The 22,019-nt window shown below is 45.6% G+C and overlaps 1 protein-coding gene across 1 annotated transcript in view; it reads left to right on the top strand.

The window, feature by feature from the left end:
• The window catches only part of rsph14 (radial spoke head 14 homolog), a 710,550-nt gene that overhangs the window by 1,908 nt on the left and 686,623 nt on the right, over positions 1 to 22,019 (top strand). Inside the window, exon 2 of the mRNA XM_068005520.1 lies at positions 19,554 to 19,656. Within this exon, the coding sequence (XP_067861621.1) occupies positions 19,554 to 19,656 (103 nt within the window). The remainder of the gene's footprint in view (positions 1 to 19,553; positions 19,657 to 22,019) is intronic.

Genomic DNA, 22,019 nt, shown 5'->3' with positions numbered 1-22,019 from the left:
TAGGTTTCCCTGACTAACACTCCCTGAGTGGTCACAGAATAGAAAGGATATTATATCACTCGGAAAGGCGAGATAACGCTGGCCAGGCGATTCGTTCTTTTCTCTCTCTCTTGACGTCGTCTCTACGTCCCTGACGTAGGGTCCCTACTGCCGCGATGGTTAGTCTCCAGAGTCTTCCTCACAAAACACTGGCACCAAGCCTGCAATTCTTCAGTTTTAACTTCAAGCCTGTCTTTTCGAATGATGCTGTCTTCTCCGGTTGGCTTAAAGTTCCTCGAGTGGTTGGTGTCATCCCCAGATTGGCTCTGTTCCATGGGGGTTGGTAGCATCACCTCATTACTCCTTGTCTAAATAAGGACTGGTGTCTCATCAGAGCTCCTTTGTCCCTCGAAGAAGCGGAACTAATTCAAACCGGTTCTGGCCAGTTCAGACCAGTGACTGAACTCTAGGTCACTTCAGTTCAAAAGTTAGTGTCTTTGTTAGCAATTCGAATTAAACTCAGTAGTTTTCTGCAGCCCCTGGCCAACATCTCCCCCCTTTTGATCCAAAGATGCTTATCTTAGGATCATTATTCTCCCTTTCTGTGTACCACCCCTGAGGCTGTCATTGTCCCCCAATGGGCATGTTACATCCGCGATATCATATGGTTATAGAAAAAATATAAAAAAGAAGCGTATAAAATATACTTCACACACTGTCCTTATGTTGATAATCGCTTCTTCTATTTCATTATAGCACTAACACTCAATTGTTGCAAAATTTCATTTTTCCACCTTCTAAGCTGATATACATTGAATATGACAAGTATTAATGCACATAAAATCACAACTACAGCAGCATGTGATAAAATCCTGACCCATGGATGTATTTGAACATTAGATCCCCAATTCCAAAACTTATCCCAGAACCCGGGGTCCCGTAGCAGTTCATCTGCTTTATCAGCATGCGTTTTAATTATTTTAGTGTGTTTAGTCCATTGATGAATTATCTCATTGGCTTCCTCCGCTATTTGCGTCCAATCTACAGTCAGGTGCGGAATGGGTGGTAGTTTGGTAGGAACATATTTCCGGAGATCTTGGTCTATATCGGTACGTTGGACTGTGAGGTTTTCGTTTATTACCATCCTCATTATTGGCTTAGGCAGAACTTGTCCACCGATAACCAGGTCTGAGGTCACACTGTTAATGGCCACATTGTGTCCCTCCAGAGGGCACTGTTTCCATCCTTTATTATAGTTCATAGCCGCTGTGGCTATGTAATACGTTTGTCCCACAAGGGCGTATTGTAAAAAGGACTGGTTGTTAACCGGCAAAATGGACAATGAACAATTTTCATAAGTACTGAACCCACAATTAGTCAGTTTCTGTTATCTCTTCTGGACAGGCCCATTGATTCCCTCCTTGGTGACATTTTGACAAATCTAAGCCTTTCTCAGCACCGTCCATTACAATAGCATGAGATGGTGGATTGCTCAAAGATATCCAAGTACCCTCATGATACTTGCCCACGTTATGAACTCTTTTTAAAGGGTAGGTCAAATTGCCTCTGTGCCGGGGAATATGAAACACCGCCCCAACGTAATATTTACATAGATGTGGTCCCAGTGGACCATAATTTTACCTCGACCGTCGCTCCCCGATGGTCGCTCCATAAATGGACCCACAAATTGATTAATGATTTTTCCCTCTGGGATTACCGATAATGTCACCTCTAGAACTGTGTTACATGAAAACTGTACTCCCGCTCCCTCCGGTATACCCAAAGTCTTTTCCGCGCACGCTAACCCATCCACTCCTGTATAATACAGATTTAAATCCTCTCTTTTCCCTTTGTTGGTTGGGACTGTCTTATTCTGCAGAGCAAAGTTGTCCCTGGTCTCGGGATATCCCTCCGTCGTCGACACTGCTTCAGGCACGTTCATTCGTCGTGACGGCTCCGAGGCAGGTTCAACCGCAGTTCTGATGATGGTCAATCCGATAACAACAAAATGCATTATCCCCTTCATTCTAGGCTGGACCTGTAATAAACAAGTGTAATTTCTGCTCTTATTTACAGTTTCTTTTAGGTACTATCACAAGTCCAGTCTCTCCATATACTGAGCCAGACCGTCCAAATCCTGTTCCCAATTTGTTTCAGATTCTAACCGTCCGTTTCTTCGAACCCACTTATTCCCCCTTTTTGTTTTATGTTCCTTTCGGTTTTTTCCTGGATCCGCCTCTGCATGTGAACGGACAGTATCAAATTTGTGTTCAATCACCTCCTCTTGGACCTGTAGCTGGTCCTGTTCTTGATCTCCCTGACCTTCAGAATTCGGAATATTGTTAGCATCGAGCAGCACATGCCAATGATGATTATCTTGTTTTTCTCCTACCAACTTTAGCTGATTAATGTGGTACCAGCCACTCTTATCTGGTGCCGTTAATATCCTGTATACAGATGGGCGAGCTTTGTCTACTATCTCATAGGGACCGGCAAACTTTGGACTCAAGAATGAGGTGGGCTGTTGTATTCTAATCATTACTCTCTGTCCGGGGCTCAACTCTATCGGGCTGGCTTTTGCATCGAAATAAGCCTTGCTTTGCTGTTTCTTCTTTCCCTGTCGATGAGCGGCTACATAATTTGCTTCTTTTACTGTTTCTACTAGCTGTTGTACCCATTTTTCTGATATAATGTGGTCTACCTTGGGTTCAGACAAATCCAAACCTACCAACCCCTCCATTCCCCTCATGCCCCTTCCTGTCATGAGTTTATAAGGAGTGTAGCCTGTTGATGAAGCCACGGTATTCCAGACTATCATCAGCACAAAGGGCAGAACCACCTGCCAGGTTGTCTTGCGCTGCTGCACCATTTTGGCTATCATGTTTTTCAATGTCCGATTCATTCTTTCCACAATTCCACTAGACTGTGGTCTATAGGGTATGTGAAATCTCTGTCTAACCCCAAAAAGGGTCATAACATCTTGCATTACTTGGGCTGTAAAATGTGTTCCCTGATCCGATTCTATGCTTCGGGGTAAACCCCAACGGGTAAACACCTTTTCTAATAGAATTTTCGCAGTAACTTTGGCTGTGTTTGTTCTGGTTGGAAAAGCTTCCACCCATTTAGTGAAGGTATCCACTATTACTAGAATGTACTTGTATCCTCCTGGAGTGGGAGGAAGTGGTCCTATATAGTCTATCTGTAAATTAGTCCAAGGCCCTTCTACTGGTCTAGTATGTCGGAGGACCCCTTTCTTAACATTTCTATCGGGGTTGTGTTGTGCACAGATCAAACAATTCTTGACATAGTGTTCCACGTCACCTATCATTCCGGGCCACCAGCACACCTCCTTTATCCTATCTAGGGTGCTCTCCGTCCCTTTATGTCCCCATAAGTCATGGTACCAGTGGATTATTTGGTTTCGTCCCCCCTCTGGCACCACAAATTTTCCTTTACATAAAACCACTCCGTCTTGAATATAGACCCCCTTGTGCCTTTTGTATGTGTCTGACTCTGCTCCTTCTATTAGTTTTTTTTAATTCCCCGTCTTTCTTTTGCTCCTCCGTTAAATCCATTACTTTGACCTGCTTCTCTTTCTGGCCCCCGATTTCCCCAATCGGTGGCTGCCATTCCTGTCCACTTACAGCACCTCGTTTGGCTAGTTCATCAGCTTTCCTGTTCCCTTCGGGAGATAGTTTTGAATGAGCTTTCACTTTGGTGACCCCATATCCTTTCCCCTGTGCTTCTTCAAAGATGTACCGTAATAGCGGGGCTGACGGAAGGGGTCGTCCATCCGCTGAGACAAAACCTCTCGCTTCCCATAGGGGCAAATGTTCTGTGAGGCTATTATAGACATACATGCTATCAGAATATATGACTGATCTGGGCGGAAAATATTCTGGGTGACCAACCACATATGCGACGGCTGCTAGTTCTGCTACCTGCGCACTCATAGTGTTAGGTAATTTCAGAGCCGCACTAAATCTTTCCTGTCTGTGGTCATCCTCCATGTATATCCCACAGCCAGTTCTCCTTTCCCCATCCTGTAATGATGAAGAGCCATCCACAAAAAATTTAAAATAGGGTTCTTCCTTTCCTGTTTCCTTTGTCTTTCTGCTTTTTGTTTTGATACAAATGGTCCCTTCGGTCATTTGCTATCATCAATTGACACTCATGTTTCTCTCCCTGATAAACTAAGTTGTCTGCTAACATAGTAGTGGTTTTTACCCCCTTTACGGTTATATTTCTCCCTTGCAGCAACAATGTCCATCTAGCGATTCTATTTTGGCTAACTGAACCATCCTTAATCCTTCCGTCTAACAGTAGCTGTACTGGGGTGTGTTCTGTTAATATTGTAAGTGGGTTTAGTCCCACTATATAGGTAAAATGCTGCACTGCCCAAAAGACAGCTAGCAAGTGTCTTTCGCATACCGTATACCCCTGCTCTACTGGTGAGAGCATACGTGAGGCGTACGCTACTGGTTGTAATTTCCCGTGTGTCTCCTGTAATAGAACTGCCGAGAGGGTGGTGTCTGTGGTAGCCACCTCCAATGAAAACGGCTCAGTTGGATTTGGGGTTTTTAAAGCAGGCGCGGCAGCTAGTGCCTGCTTTAGATCAGTCACGGCCTGGCTGTGTTCTGTTTTCCACTCCCAAGCCACATTCTTTTTTAATAATTCCATCAGCGGGGCCGCCTTTGTGGCGAATCCATCAATATGGTCCCTACAATATCCCACCAACCCCAAGAAGGACCTTAACCCTTTTACATCCCGCGGAACAGGGAGCCTGCCAACTGTCTCTACCCTTCGCTTGTCAATGTCCCTTTGTCCCGGCGTCAGAATCATTCCCATGTAAGTAACTTTTTGTTTCATGATCTGTGCTTTTTTAGGGTTAATCTTTAATCCCAAGTCATGTAACAACTGCAGTAATTCACTTAGCAGTTGATAATGCTCCTTCTTGGTTTCAGTTTGTAGGAGTAAATCGTCTACATACTGCACTAGACATTCAGGCCTCGAGAATCCTTTTAACCCTTCCCTCAGCTGTTGGTGAAATATGGACGGGGAATTGTGAAACCCCTGCGGCAGGGCGGTCCATGTATATTGCTGTCCTTGGAAAGTAAATGCAAATTTATATTGACATTCTTTCCCCAGTGGAATAGACCAAAAACCGTTACTTATGTCCAAAACCGTAAACCAGTGCGCATCCTCATTTTGTCGAACTACTGTCTCTGGGCTAGTTGCTACAGTAGGGGCTGTTAGCGGGGTGACTTTATTTAATTCTCTGTAGTCTATTGTTAGTCGCCAGCTACCGTCGGGTTTCCTTACTGGCCAAATAGGTGCATTATTAGTAGAAGCTATTGGTCTTAATATCCCTTGCTGCAGCAGACTCTGTATCACCTTCTCTATCTCTTCTTCTGCTTGTTTTGGGAAACCATACTGCTTCTGTGGTTTGGGGTCTGGACCTTGTATACACACACTCCCGGTCATTTTCCCACAATCATGTTTATGTCGGGCAAATACTATTGAGTTTTGTGCAATAATTTGTTGTACTTCACGATTGTTACTCATTTCTCCTGGTTCTATCCACATTTCCCCGATCGTGCATATCCTATCCTGATATTCCCCCACCGGGACGAGTGTGTGATTTATACTGTCCAATGCCCAAAGGCATTTGCCAAATCATACAATTAACAGGGTCGAAGCAGAATCCCGCTTTGGCCATATAGCCACTCCCTAATATATGTTCTTGTTCTCTAGATAATTTAATAAGGACCACTGAATGCTCTATCACTATGTCTCCCACACCGACTTCCAACGGTACACTCACATATCCCACTTGTGAATGCCCTGTGAATCCACTTAGAATAATTTTGTTTTGAATTTTTCAATCTATGTCATTGATCTGAGTGGTGTTAACGGTGGTTCGGGATCCCCCTGTGTCCCAAAGGAATGTAAGAGGGCGGCCTCCGACCCTACCATTCACTAGGGGTCTCCCCGTGTCATCCAACCGAGCGTCACACACCCATAACGGAGAGGCCTGAGACCGTCATTGCAGTTCGGGGTACAACCCAGAACTCGGTGATATTTCTATCGTATCACACTGAGGACTTGGTCTATTCGGCCCTTCCACGGGTAGGCTCTGATTTCTTCCTTGACCTGCATTCTCTCGTCTCGGGTTCGGGCAGTCCCTTGCGAAGTGTCCCTCTTGGCCACAGTTATAGCATTTGGACACCTCGCCTTGAGTTCTCCCCGTTCCTGAGAAGTTTCCTCTTCCTCTGCCTCTACCTCTTCCCACTGTCTGATAAGCTGGAGGGGGTTCCCCCTGAGTAGGTCCCCTCCCTTCCATTCTCCAAGTTATCGCCTGATCCTTAACGGGCATTGCTCTGTCCCCGGATGCCTTGGATCGTTTTGGTATTTCCCTTTCCCATACTCTAACCATCTTCCTAATTATCCAGGGTTCCGTATGTGTGTCATCAGCGGGGTCAAACTGATCTAGTGCCTTCCTCGACTCCTCAGTGCCATGCGACACTAGTGTTCTCAGCCATCGGTTCCTAACCTCCCGCTGTAAATTATCCCTATCTAAGTCTGTACCGTAGACCCCCTGAAACACCGCCCAAATGCGGGCCGAAAATACAGTGGGGTGTTCACCTTTCCTTTGATAGCATTTCATTAGCGCCTCCACTGGATCCCCTCTGTTATCGCCCATGACAGATAATACCTGGTCCTTTAAGGCTTCATTCGTGCCTCTACCAAGTTTTTGTTCCTCCGGTAGGGTGGAGTGTATATGTGGGTGTAGGCACATTAGGATTAATTTCCTTTCCTCAGCATCGTCTAAGCCGTGTATCGCTCTCTGTTGCCTGACCGCTATGAACAATTCCCTAGGATCATCCCCAGGCGCACACGTTCCAATACCTTTCTCAATAACCCTCAGTTCTTGTACCCCAAGTGGGGTAGAATATGTCATATCCTGGCCATCTTCCCCCATCTGTGCTCTAGTGGTTACAAGGGGGGCCATTGGGGCAGACGTTTTTTTCAGCTCTGGAGCATATGCTGGCGGTGGGTCCCCTAGTGGAGGTTCCCTATCACCGCTGCTGTATCTATCCGCCTCGTCTGCTAAATTATCCCAATCTACATCCTCTGGACCACTTTCTTCACCTCTTCCGGGTGCGAAAGCACACAATATGCCCCTCTGTGCGGCTAGCTGATCTTGCAGCCTCCCTATCAGTTTCTGACACGTTGTGTGATCGCCAGTACTACTCCTCTTCTCCTGAGCTGATCTGTGAATCACATTCATAGCAGTTTTTAAATCACTACATTGTTGTTTCCATCTCTCCACCTCAGCTTTATCTGCTTGGGCTTCTCCCTCTCTCTTACTCTTTTCATTAGTCAATTTTTCACACTGTAACTGATATTGGTTCATGTGCATCAAATCTGCACTTCTCTGTCCCTGTAGATCAGTTACCTTCTCACTAAGGTGGGCTATCTCCTCACTGAGTTTTTTATTCTCTTCCCCTAATCCGTCTTGGATTTTCTGATGTTCCTCTCTCTCTCTCCTAGCCTGCTGTCGGCATTCTATCCATTCCTCAATAAACATCCGATCGCTACGGACTTCTGTATCTTTTTAAATTTCCTATCTGACATCTTTGTTTGCGCAATTCTCCAAAGTACCTCCGCAACAGGCGTTCCCTCATCTCCAATGTGACCCGCATACTCCCCGTATTGCGGCCACTTCCCTATTACGTATTTTTGAAGGAGTCCCTTCCAATCAAAACAGTCCAAGTCCCCAGGGCTTGGTGATTTCCCTTTATTCGTCATCTTGTATTATTAACTATGAATTAACCCAAACTCGTGTTCTCTGTATACTTTGCCAAATTCGGTTCGCCTCGAGTCTCCCGCTGACGCAACGGACAGATTTATCCTTGAGCCCACCCAGGGACGCCAAATCTGTTGACCGGAAGTCACCGGTTACAGTTTTGGCTTAGTACACAGGGATGAGTCAGTCAATTCTCTCTTAATTCTCAATTCACTTTATTAACGTTATTAGATCGTGTACATACCGCTTATACGTCTGGTTAGATATAGGCATGCAGTTTACAGCAGGTTATACAGTTTTATACTCAAACTAGGATTTAAATGCACACCCACTAGGTTTCCCTGACTAACACTCCCTGAGTGGTCACAGAATAGAAAGGATATTATATCACTCGGAAAGGAGAGATAACGCTGGCCAGGCGATTCGTTCTCTCTCTCTCTCTCTCTCTTGATGTCATCTCTACGTCCCTGACGTAGGGTCCCTACTGCCGCGATGGTTAGTCTCCAGAGGCTTCCTCACAAAACACTGGCACCAAGCCTGCAATTCTTCAGTTTTAACTTCAAGCCTGTCTTTTCGAATGATGCTGTCTTCTCCGGTTGGCTTAAAGTTCCTCGAGTGGTCGGTGTCACCCCCAGATTGGCTCTGTTCCAAGGGGCTAGGTAGCATCACCTCATTACTCCTTGTCTAAATAAGGACTGGTGTCTCATCAGAGCTCCTTTGTCCCTCGAAGAAGCGGAACTAATTCAAACCGGTTCTGGCCAGTTCAGACCAGTGACTGAACTCCAGGTCACTTCAGTTCAAAAGTTAGTGTCTTTGTTAGCAATTCGAATTAAACTCAGTAGTTTTCTGCAGCCCCTGGCCAACAGGGTGCTGGGGTTTCCTTTGTTGGCATTGGTGGACACCTCACTGGCAGGGATGCTGCTGGAAGCCCCCTCTGCATATATAATGACTCCTGACCCAAGGAATTGGATCATGGTGGGGTTTGGGTGTAAGGTGACCCTCCTGGGGCAGGAAAAGGAAAATCCAGGCCTTCGGGTCAGTGGGTTCAAAATGCCTGTACAGTACTAGATCTAGATCTGAGACTAGAACAATGGTTATGTGACAGGTGCTATTTCTTCCCCAAATTCTTCTTAAGAATCTGGATAAGAATTAATGTTTAAAATGTCTGCTGTATTCTAGATGTATTCTGATGGAGTTGGTTTAAATCAACAAGAAATGGGAGCAAATATGATGAATGGAACATGTTCATCTCATCATTTGTAGTGCAAAGCATTTCTTTCATGTTTTAGGTTTTAAATGTCTATGATCAGGTGTTGGGTAACTAGGCAGTTAGTCTGCCACTTTTGGAAGCCACATTATTGATGTAAGGGCACCTGGTGTTAGACATCAGAATGTTCCCTTAGCCTGAGACGATTTGTTTCCTCCTGGGAAGCGTGCATATTTTTTAAGTTTGGGAAAAATAGAGAGATGAAGGTGGAGGGGAGGGGGAAGAGAATCAACGTCACAAAGAGGGAGTTTGTGATCTGGAAACAGTTTAATAGAAAATTGTTAGATGATATAAAAGATTACCAGTGAAGTGATGCAGAGATATAAAAAGGACACAAGAAAGTGCAAATATTGAGGGGTTAAAAGACACAGGAAAGGTGCCTATGAATACCATGTTCCAATCCTACTCACACATCTTCCTCTGTTACATTGTCAGCTGTATTGGTGCTGCATCTTGCTCTTCCTCCAATCTGGAGAATTTCATCTATTGTGCCTCCAGTTTCCACCTATTTCTCAACTTTATGTGGTCCATGCTTGACTCATCCTTCCCTGAGCTGGACTTCGCTGGTAATGGGCTTTCTACAGACTTCTATTACAACTCCACCGACACTCACAACTATCTTTATTATGCTTCTTTGCATCCTGCTTCTTTTAGCAAACCCTCCCAAGATCATTTACAGAGGAGGAACTGATGCCGGGTATCATAGTAGGTACAGCACAGGAGGAGACCATTCAGCCCATTATGCCTGTGCCGGCTCTTTGAAAGAGCTATCCAATTAGTCCCATTCCCCTGCTCTTTCCCCATATGCCTGTAAATTTTTTCCCTCCAAGTATTTATCTAATTCCTCTTTGAAAGTTACTATTGAATCTGCTTCCACCACCCTTTCAGGTAGTGCATTCCAGATCATTACAACTCGCTGCGTAAAAAAATGTTTCCTCATGTCGCCTCTGGCTGTTTTGCTGATCATCTTAAATCTGTGTCCTCTGGTCGCCGACCCTTCTGCCACTGGAAACAGTTTCTTCTTATTTACTCTATCAAAACTGTTCATGATTTTGAACACCTCTATCAAATCTCCCCTGTTCTAAGGAGAACCCCAACTTCTCCAGTCTCTCCACATAACTGAAATCCCTCATCCCTGGCACCATTCTAATAAATTTCTTCTGCACCCTCTCTAAGGCGTTGACATCCTTCCTAAAGTGCGGTGCCCAGAATTGAACACAATACTCCAGCTGAGGCCTAACCAGCATAACTTCCTTGCTTTTGTACTCTATGGGGTCAATTTTAAAATTAAATTGCAGGTGTGTTGGGGGCGAGGGGCTCTGAAAATCCTGAGTGCGTTCGGCATCCGCAGACTTCCAAGTTCCCCATTGACGCGTCTGGGTGTGTGCGCACCCCCCGAATGCGGAAGTCCCACCGGCAATTAAAGCCGGCGGGATGATAGTTAAGACATTTATTTAGATACTTAAAGTACTTAATTTTGTCCACATTAAGGCAGGGGTCCTGTGCTGTGGGAAACACTCCATGTTGGGCCAGACGTGTTTCAGCCAGCAGCCAGTTGCACATTCAAATGCTTGTTCGACCGATGGGGAGAAAAGGGCACTCTGTTCTTTCACACAAACTTTTGGCTGCAAGATCTTTTTGTTTTCACTGAAAATTCTTACTTTCCACTCACAATTCTTCTGTTCACACATATTTAACAACTTTTCGGACCCCCTCAAACTGGCGCCATGGCTGCATTCACCACTACATCCGAGGACGAGCAACATCATCAGCCTTGCCAGGCATGGCATGCGCTTCTGCCACTTGCAGCTCCACCACGCAGTGCTGTGCCACAGGCACTTGCACAAGTGCACAGAGGGCAACAATAGAGAGGGATGCCGCTTGAGAGGCCCCATCCATATCTGCCACCCACATGGAGGAGAAGGAGAAGGAGGAGGAGGAACCCATGGGCAGAGCAGCAGCTCACCTGGCTGTTTGTGAGGCCAGGGAGTCACTGATATGTGAATGCTTCTCCTAAATCAAAAAGTGTGATGAGTCCAGTCATCACACCACCTGGAAAGAGCAGCGCCGACAACAGGCCGTCCAACCCTCCCGGCACAAAACAATCCTGCAACTACATATACACCCACTGTAAAGTGACCCAATTGGTGGCATCAAGTGTCGCCGTTCATGATGAAGCTCATGAAAGAGCCCTATTACAATTGGCAAGACGTGGCAGCAGTGGTGACAATCATAAAATTTAATGTCGCTTTAACAAAAACTAAATATAAATGAAAAACATGACAGTCTGTCAAACACCCTTGTGCATACCCTTCGTGCTCACAAAACCTTCGCGTTTCTCTTCCAACTACTTCTACGTGCAGCAGAGGTAGTGGCAGGTTGTTCATGTTTATGCCCTGACTGCTTAGATGTTTTGGGCTTACGCCCTCTGGGTTTTGGGGCCCATGAGGGCCCCTCCAACGACTGCTCCACCTGCACCTGTTCAGGGGCAGACTTGGCCACCCGGAGAAGAGGCAGCATTGCGGGAACTGGTTGAGAGGGGGGCAACGGGTGAGACATGGGAGCGCTTTGAGTGGCGTACCCACTTCCATGTCCCCTTTCGACATCATCCCTCTCCTGGACCAGGCCCACATCACTTCTACCACCCTGCTGGAGAACAGTTTGGAAGCCCAATTGTAAAGTTTCTGTCTGCCTGTTTAAGGCGGCGGAATGTTGTTCATTTGAGTCCAAACGGCTGTTGTCAGGGCCTGAATGGACTCATTTGTGAGCTGTGCTTGAAGCTCAACGGAGGCTAGCCTTCTCTCCATTGCAGACATTCCTGCATTTACCTGTGACACTATCTCAGAGAGTTGCTCACGTCCCTGTGACAGTATCTGAGATTCCCTCCCGCACCTGTGCCACCATTCCACTCATGCAGGAGTTGGACTCCTTTATCCTCCACGCTATTGTGGAGAATGCGTGTGGCACCTGTTCCAGTACCTCGCAAATGTGCTGCTGTCCCTCGATCATTCTCTATTTAAAGGATGGCCCCCGGGGTTCAGCATCTGCGTCCAGCGGAGCAGAGTCTAGAGAGGAGCGCTTCCACCGACGCGGACTCTCCACAGTTGCCCCTGCCACCAGTATCTGCTCGTGCAGTGAATCGCCAGGTGCCAACCCAACTAACTGAGGACTAGGACCCACCGAGGTGTGAGTATCTGTGCTGGTGGATGGCTCGCTAAGATGTGACGGCGCACCCTCAGAGGCCGGCTGGTCCTCTGAGTAAGCGCCCTCTGCTGTCACTGCAGTTGCTGAAGGTCCTGTAAGAGAACAGAAAGCAATATTAAGTATCATCACATATGTGTCATGTTGCGATGAGCATACTGAGGTGTTGAAGATGGCAAGCCATGTTAACATCAATTCATATTGTGTGTGATGAATATTAAAGTTGTGTCACCAGACGTTTCTGGGGTGCCAGTCTCGTTGTCCCCGACAGACAGGCACTCCAGGGTGAGGCTCGGCTCCAGCGCTTCTTGCTCCACGTCTGTGAGGACCAGTGTTTGTGTAGGCCTCCCTCCAGTTCTTGCCCTCTCGCGTGCACTTTGCGCTCTCTTCTCCTAGAAGGGGAGAAAGAACAGACATGTGAGTGAGTGATGGTGAAGTGGCCAACCGATGAATGCATTGCTTTGGGTGAGGCTGACCATGAAAGAGATGCATCAGAGGGTGAGTATGAGACAGAGCCATGACATTGTATGAGGATTGGGGTGAGTGGTAGTGGTGGGGTGACGAATGGGGAGGTGTGGAAGTGCAGGTAAGTTGAGGATGATCCTTAAGTGGATGTGAGAGTGATGTGATAGAGTAGTCTTAGCAGTGCAAAATGAATTGAGGTGGGGTGGGGGGGGTTCGGTGATGTGCAACACGGAATGTTGGAGAATTAATAATCACTTTGGCTGTCCTAGTTAGGTCATTGAAGCGCTCCCTGTACTGGATTCAGGTGTGGGATATGTTGCTGCTGCTGGTGACCTCCTCTGCCACCTTGAACTTCTTGGTGGCAGAGGCAGGCCACCTCCTCCCGTCCGCCGGGTAAAACACATCCCTCCTCCTCCTCCTCACCCCATCCAGTAGCACCTGGAGTGAGGCATCATTAAACCTTGGAGCAGTTTTGCCCCTGTGCTGCTCCATTGTGGTGTGTGGGTGTTTGCTCCAGCAAAAGCCTTTGGAGCAATGGCCCTTTAAATGGAGCTCCTCCAGCTGAGCCTGTGAGCGGGCGTGCAGTCCGCCTGCTGCGCAGCTTTCGGACGGTAAACCCGGAAGCCACGTTAAGTGGCACCAATTGAATCGGGATCGCATGTGAAATGGACAATTTTAATTGGGCGGAATACCCATGTGCCCCATCACCCCCCCTGCTGCCATCCCGCCTCCATTCTAATATCGGGACCTATGCCTCTATTAATAAAGCCCAGGATCCCAAATGCTTTTTTAACAGCCTTCTCAACTTGTCCTGCCACCTTCAAAGATTTATGTTTGTGCACCCCAGGACTCTCTGTTCCTGCACCCCCTTTAAAATTGTGCCATTTAGTTTATATTGCCTCCCCTCATTCTTCCTACCAAAATATATCACTTCACACTTCCCTGCATTAAATTTCTTCTGCCATGTGTTTGTCCATTTCACCAGCCTGTCTTGTGTCCTCCTAAAGTCTGTTACTATCCTCCACATTGTTTATTACATTTCCGAGTTTTGTGTCATCTGCAAACTTTGAAATTATATAGAATAATAGAAAATTTATGGCACAGAAGGAGGTCATTCGGCCCATCATGTATGCGCCGGCCGAAAATGAGCCACCCAGCCTAATCCCACTTTCCAGCACTTGATCCGTAGCCTTGTAGGTCACGGCACTTCAGGTGCACATCCAGGTACTTTTTAAATGAGTTGAGGATTTCTGCCTCTACCACCCTTTCTGGCAGTGAGTTCCAGACCCCTACCACCCTCTGGGTGAAAAAACTTTTCCTCAGCTCCCCTCTAATCCTTATACCAATCACTTTAAATCTATGCCCCCTGGTCATTGACCTCTCTGCTAAGGGAAATAGGTCCTTCCTATCCACTTTATCTAGGCCCCTCATAATTTTGTACACTTTAATTAAATCACCCCTCAGCTTCCTCTGTTCCAAAAAGAACAACACCAGCCTATCCAATCTTTCCTCATAGCTAAAATTCTCTAGTCCTGGCGACATCCTCGTAAATCTCCTCTGTACCCTTTCTAGTGCAATTACATCCTTCCTGTATTGTGGTGACCATAACTGTACCCAGTACTCAAGCTGTGGCCTCATCAGCATTTTATACAGTTCCAGCATAACCCCCCCTGCTCTTATATTCTATGCCCCAGCTAATAAAGGAAAGTATTCCATATGCCTTCTTAGCCACCTTATCTACCTGTCCTGCTACCTTCAGGGAATCTGTGGACATGTCCAAGATCCCTCACTTCCTCTACACCTTTCAGTAGCCTCCCATTTATTGTGTACCCCCTTGCCTTGTTTGCCCTCCCCAAATGCATACCTCACACTTCTCCGGATTGAATTCTGTTTGCCACTTTTCTGCCCACCTGACCAGCCCATTCATATCTTTCTGTAGGACATATGGACAGGACATACCTGGGCAATTTTCCACATTGTCGGGTAGATGCCAGTGTTGTAGCTGTACTGGAACAGATTGGCTAGCTCTGGGGCACATGTCTTCAGCACTACAGCCAGGATGTTGTCGGGGCCCATAGCCTTTGCTGTATCCAGTGCACTCAGCCGTTTCTTGATATCACATGGAGTGAATCGAATTGGCTGAAGACTGGCTCCTGTGATGGTGGGGATATCGGGAGGAGGCCGAGATGGATCATCCACTCGGCATTTCTGGCTGAAGATGGTTGCAAACACTTCAGCCTTGTCTTTTGCACTCACGTGCTGGACTCTGCATCAATGAGGATGGGGATGTTTACAGAGCCTCCTCCTCCCGTTAGTTGTTTAATTGTCCTCCACCATTCAGAATTTTGATCTGATCTGTTGGTTGTGGAATCGCTTAGCTCTGGCATGTTGCTTCTGCTGTTTAGCATGCATGTAGTCCTGTGTTGTAGCTTCACCAGGTTGGCACCTCATTTTTAGGTACGCCTGGTGCTGCTCCCGGCATGCTCTTCTACACGCCTCATTGAACCAGGGTTGATCCCCTGGCTTGTTGATAATGGTAGAATGAGGAATATGCTGGGCCATGAAGTTACAGATTATGCTGGAATACAATTCTACTGCTGCTGATGGCCCACAGCGCCTCATGGATACCCAGTTTTGAGCTGCTAGACCTGTTCTGAAGCTATCCCATTTAGCACGGTAGTGCCACACAACACATTGGATGGTATCCTCAGTGTAAAGTCAGGACTTTGTCTCCACAAGGACTGTGCGATGGTCACTCCTACCAATACTGTCATGAAGAGATGCATCTGCGACAGGTAAATTAATGTGGACGAGGTCAAGTAGGTTTCTCCCCTCGTGTTTGTTCGCTCATCACCTGCTGCAGGCCAAGTCTGGCAGCTATGTCCTTCAGGACTCTGCCAGTTTGGTCAGAAGTGGTGCAACCGAGCCACTCTTGGTGATGGACATTGAAGTCCCCCACTCAGAGTTTACTGAGTGCCTGGCTTCCTCTAGTGTGGAAGGAGTCAAAGCTAGCATTTGTGGCCATCGGGCAACATTTATTGATGCCCTTGATTATCTGAGTGGAAAGGGCTACCATTCATTGAAGGTTCAATTCGGAAGTAACCAACGGAACTTAATTGTCCATCCAATGCCAAGTATTTTGGCAGCTGCCATGACTCTTGCCTGTAGTGGCAATGGAGCATCGCACCTTTATTTGAGTGGATGTGTCTAAACAAAGGAAACTACGAAGGTATGAGGAGTGAGTTGGCTATGATAGATTGGGAAGCTTCATTAAAAGGCATGACGGTGGATAGGCAATGGCTAACATTTAAGGAACGAATGCATGAATTGCAACAATTACACATTCCTTTCTGGAGCAAAAACACAAAAGGAAAAGCGGCCCAACCATGGCTAACAAAAGAAATTAAGGATAGTATTAGATCCAAAGAGAGTCATATAAAGTTGCCAGAAAAAGTACCAAGCCTGAGGATTGGGAGCAGTTTAGAATTCAGCAAAAAATGACCAAGAGATTGATTAAGAGAGGAAAAATAGAGTATGAGAATAAACTTGCAAGGAACATAAAAGTGGACTGTAAAAGCTTCTACAAGTATGTAAAAAGAAAAAGATTAGTGAAGACAAATGTAGGTCCCTTACAGTCAGAATCAGGAGAATTTATAATGGGGAACAAGGAAATGGCAGAGCAATTAAACAAATCTTCATGGAAGAGGACACAAATAACTTCCCAGAAATGCTAGGGAACCAAGGGGCGAGTGAGAAGGAGGAATTAAAGGAAACTAGTATTAGTAAAAAAAAATAATGCTGGAGAAATTAATGGGACTGAAAGCCGATAAATCCCCAGGGCCTGATAATCTGCATCCCAGAGTACTAAAAGAGGTAGCCATGGAAATAGTGGATGCATTGGTTGTCATCTTCCAAAATTCTATAGATTATGGAACAGTTCCTGCAGATTGGGGGTGGCAAATGTAACCCCTCTATTTATTTAAAAAAAGGATGAAGAGAGAAAACAGGGAACATCAGTAGTAGGGAAAATGCTAGAGTCTATTATAAAGGATGTGATAACAGGACACTTAGAAAATATCAACGGGATTAGACAAAGTCAACATGGATTTATGAAAGGGAAATCATGTTTGACAAACCTACTGGAGTTTTTTGAGGATGTAACTGGTAGATTAGTTAAGGGAAAACCAGTGGATGTGGTTTATTTGGATTTTCAGAAGGCCTTTGATAAAGTCCCACATAAGAGGTTAGTGTGCAAAATGAAAGCACATGGGATTGGGGGTAATATACTGGCATGGATTGAAAATTGGTTAACAGACAGGAAATAGAGAGTAGGAATAAATGGGTCTTTCGGGGTGGCAGGCAGTGACTAGTGGGGTACCACAGGGATCAGTGCTTGGGCCCCAGCTATTCACAATATATATCAATGATTTGGATGAGGGAACCAAATGTAATATTTCCAAGTTTGCTGACGACACGAAACTAGGTGGGATCGTGAGTTGTGAGGAGGATGCAAAGAGGCTTCAAGGTGATTTAGACAAGTTGAGTGAGTGGGCAAATACATGGCAGATGCAGTATAATGTGGATAAATGTGAAGTTATCCACTTTGGAAGGAAAAACAGAAAGGCAGAGTATTATTTAAATGGTGATAGATTGGGAAATGTTGATGTACAAAGGGACCTGGGTGTCCTTGTACACCAGTCACTGAAAGCAAACATGCAGGTGCAGCAAGCAGTTAGGAAGGCAAATGGTATCTTGGCCTTAATTGCAAGGGGATTTGAGTATAGGAGCAAGGATGTCTTACTGCAGTTATACAGGGCCTTGGTGAGACCACACCTGGAGTATTGTGTGCAGTTTTGGTCTCCTTACCTAAGAAAGGATATACTTGCCATGGAGGGAATGCAGCGAAGGTTCACCAGACTGATTCCTGGGACGGCAGGACTGTCGTATGAGGAGAGATTGGGTGGACTCGACCTGTATTCACTCGAATCTAGAAAAATGGGAGGGGATCTCAATGAAACATATAAAATTCTGACAGGGCTAGACAGACTGGATGCAGGGAGGATGTTTCCCCTGGCTGGGGGTCCAGAACAAGGGCTCACAGTCTCAGGATACGGGGTAGGACATTTAGGACTGAGATGAGGAGAAGTTTCTTCACTCGGAGGGTGGTGAACCTCTGGAATTCTCTACCACAGAAGGCTGTGGAGGCCAAGTCACTGAATATATTAAAGAAGGAGCTGGATAGATTTCCATACACAAAAGGCATCAAGGGGTATGGGGAGAGAGCGTGAATATGGTATTGAGATATAGGATCAGCGATGATCATAATGAATGGCGGAGCAGGCTCGAAGGTCCAAATGGCCTACTCCTGCTCGTATTTTATGTGTTTCTATGTTTCTACAACAACTGTGCACCGTGATGAGGAATGGTACAGCGAGGTCCATGCTGCAGAAGCATTGTCATAAAGCATACAGTCGGAATGCTGAAGGGTAGATTCTTTTCCCTACATCGGAAATCAGTTCCAGGAGAGTATCACAGATTGTGGTGGCTTGCTGTATTCTATACAATCTTACATTGCATAAAGGGCTGAAAATGGAGATATCCAGAGGAGGTCAGAGAGCCAATCATGCTTTAGTTGCACCTGCTGATGAGGAGCATCATCCCCATGAGGAGGAGGCTGAAGCCTGAGCACTGCCTGTAAGTAGAAAAGTTTGGGCTCAACTGATGTAACGCACCTTGCACCTTTGGATTAAAGCTTCGCCATGAAAAGCTTCGTCTGCTCCCCTATCCTGTCCTGCAATCATACTTTCAATCACGGTAGCTGCTCTGATGGATAAGACAGTTGGACATTCTTTCTCTTCTGTCCAGAATCAACACGAGGAATGGGTTTATTTATATGACATTCCGTTTTATATAGCCTGATGTAATATTAAACTGCTTGTTTATGCTGGGGAGGGGAGAAAAAGTTGTGTGGAGGCAGAGCACTGACACAATTGCAGGATTTACAATCCTTCAGCACTTAAAGGGGCAGCTTCACTGTGCTGCCCACCGCAAACTGCTTATCTGCCCTGACTCATATTTGGTTCAGAAACATCTCAAAGCCTTTGTGAGTAAAATTTGTCTTTTAACAGCAATCCTTGCAGATATTCCTGACCACTGCTAGTAAGATATTGGCCCTTGTGTGAAGCTACCCCTTTACGTGCTGCGTGATTTTAAATTGTGCTGCCATGTCGACGTTCTATCTCTGCCTGATTTTTCCTCCCATCCCGACAAACAGTGCTGTAAGCCTGCCCAGTATTATGCAAATTGGCTGACCCCGAGATACAGTATGGGATCAACGTTAGAAGTCCATGGCACATGCAAAGTCTGCTGTGCCTCATTTGTGACGGTATAGTGGACATTCAGGAATTTTGAAGCTTATGTGTTTATAAATTCTTTACTTTATTAATAGTAATTGTGTGAATTCCATTTAATTCTGGCATGATCCATTTATATAGCTGCAAAGGCCTTGCTGTCTTAATTTTTTCCCTGTTTATCAGGGATACAATAATTATAACAATTTTATATTTTAATGCATATTTTTAAATCATGCTGTATTAACTCACATTTAGGCAGCATTTTATTAAAAGCATGATGTACAAACTATATTCACGGTCAATGTATTTTTTTCCGGGGAAGGTGTCAAGTTTGAATGCAGCCTTTATGAAGGGGCAGCCTCCATGCAAGTCAGTAAGGGTATATAAATAGGCCGTAATGTCCCAAATTTTGTCTTATAGATTATAATGTAGGAATTTAGCTGGGAAGCTAATGTTGGATATTTTTTGTATTCTCTAGGTTGTTTGGAGAACTTGAAACTCCTGTTGAAGGATGAAGATGCCACTGTCCGTCACAAGACCACAGAAATTCTCTATATTTTGGTTACACATAGTATTGGGAGGTAAGAGGAACTCTATTATAGCATTTGATAAACCACAGCTGACTATATGCTTAATGCTGTTTTGAAGAGACTTTGTTGAAAAAGACTCAGCATGTACAGAATATGAGAGATTAAAAAAAGAAAAACTGCAAATGCAGGAAATCTGAAATAAAAAATTGAAAATGCTGGAAGTACACAGTAGTCAGCCACCTCCTGGAAAAGAAAGATAGGTTAATGTTTTGGGTTGAACTGTTTTATCGGAATTTCAAGTTTATGTGCAGAATACACCTGTTTATAAGTTATGCTAACACCAATGAATTATTTGTGAATGAAGCATAATGTTGATTACAGACAGATATACTCATTAGCTATGAATGTTTATTTGCAATGCATTTAGACGTTGGCCAGATCAAGTAAAATAAAGGTTCGTTTGCTGACGCAGATTGTCGCATCAATGTGCTATGCCATGCAGGTTTACCACTGAGTTATCCACAATTTGATAATGACGATGGCAGATTACGGAGTGCTTCTATAGGCCCTTCAGCCTGGAAATTTGACAAAAGTCTTCAACTACTTTGTACAAGGAATGGACTACATGTCAACACTGATGATGAGGCTAATTCAGTCTTGTACCACTGATGCTTCAAATGTGGGAGCTGCAGAAATCACCCAGAGAATCTCCTGCCAACAACCACCAGATATTATCAGGAAAGCCACCATCACTCAGGGCAGTTGGCAAACCAGAGGAATCCGATTAAACAACTTAATTTTTTTTTTGATTTGAGAGATTTTGATATTTTCAACTTGGCAGGGTCATAACTTAGAAACAACAAACCTTGTTGAATTGAGCTTTGTTAATGCATGTCTGTTGTCCTGGGTAAAACTCTCTTGCACTGTAAGTGATGCATCATGTCAATTCATTCTGAGTTTTATCAAATAATCTAGGGTTATATTATGAACACTGTTACATTCTGTAGCAAGACAGCCAAGTGTTTTAATATTAATGACACACGTCTTCCCTGCATTTAAAGAGGAATAACTTTGGTAACCAATAGTAACTTACAAAAGGGAATTGGATATATACTTGAAAAGGAGAAATTTGTGGAGCAGGGGAGTGGATAGGTCTTACAAAGAGCAGGCACAGACACAATTAATAAGGTGAGCATGCAGAGGCCTGGCAGACAGGGCCTGTGTACCATGTTGCCACCTTGCCTCTTCCTCCGCTTCCTCCTCCGTCCCCTCCTCCACCGCCTCCTCCGCCTCTTCCTCCTCTATCCTGGCTCAGGGTCTTGCCGGATAGGCGGTGACAAGGGCTGTGCTCTGATAAGGGCAAGGCTGTGCAGCATACAACGACGAATCTTGACACCCACTCAGCTGAGTACTGCAGGGTTCCTCCGGAACGGTACAGGCAGCGGAAGCATTGCTTTAGGATGCCTATAGTGTGTTTGATGACGTTTCGTGTGGCCGCAAAACTCTCATTGTAGGCCTGCACTGCACGTGCGCGTGCGTTCCTGACTGGAGTCATGAGCCACCTCATGAGAGGATCGCCAGCAGCAGCCTGAAAGGATCCAGAGCTGTAAAAGTTCAGTGCCACGGGTACCTTCACAGCCACAGGCAATGCTGTCCTTGCCCTGCTCTGACGCTGCAGTTGGTGGCTGCAGCAGTTGACAAATCTCCGTCATGACCTCAGCCATCGGATGCACTGATCTTCGCTCAGGTTGGGGTAAGAGAATTGTTCCTTGAAGGCCGTCATTGGATATGGCCTCCTGCGCAGTGCCCTATGCTTTCTCCTCCTTCTCCCTCTCCTTACAGCTTGACCTGCTCTGCGTGGCCTCTCTGCATGCTCCTAGTCGTGTTCAATGCCCAGCGGGAGCCCTAGCAGACCACCCATGGTTGGCAGAAACCTTGTTCAGCACACTGTTTTAAATGCCACCAATAGTAATGCAGGACCTGGCAGACCACTCTAAAATGCAACTTTCTCCAAGTATAAGAAGCTTCATCAAACACGTACCATTGTACCAGCAACCAGAAACAATAATCCAGCAACTAACTTGCAACACCTGCATTATCCCTTTAAATAGCCCTAGTGGGGGGTCCTCCTTGCCGTCTACGACCTGTTCAGCTCTGCGTGGTTAAGACAGTGCATTGACTGGAACGTTGAGTTCCAAAATCGCATCTGTCCCTTTAAATCAGCGTCGCCCACTGATCTACTGCATATTCTCCCTACTTTACTTGGTACTGGCGCTTGTTATCTGCACTTGTGTAAACGCCTTTACCAAGATGGCGTCCAGTGCATGTCACGCTAGAAGTGTGCACGCACATTCCGGATGCCATTTTGGGGTGCTGCGCAACCCAATTTATAGCTCATAATGCCTTATCTGATC

The sequence above is a fragment of the Heptranchias perlo genome, chromosome 25 (genome assembly GCF_035084215.1).
Source record: "Heptranchias perlo isolate sHepPer1 chromosome 25, sHepPer1.hap1, whole genome shotgun sequence".
Classification (NCBI taxonomy): domain Eukaryota; kingdom Metazoa; phylum Chordata; class Chondrichthyes; order Hexanchiformes; family Hexanchidae; genus Heptranchias; species Heptranchias perlo.
The sequence above is the reverse complement of the archived record's forward strand: the minus strand, read 5'-3'. Positions and strand labels throughout refer to the sequence as shown.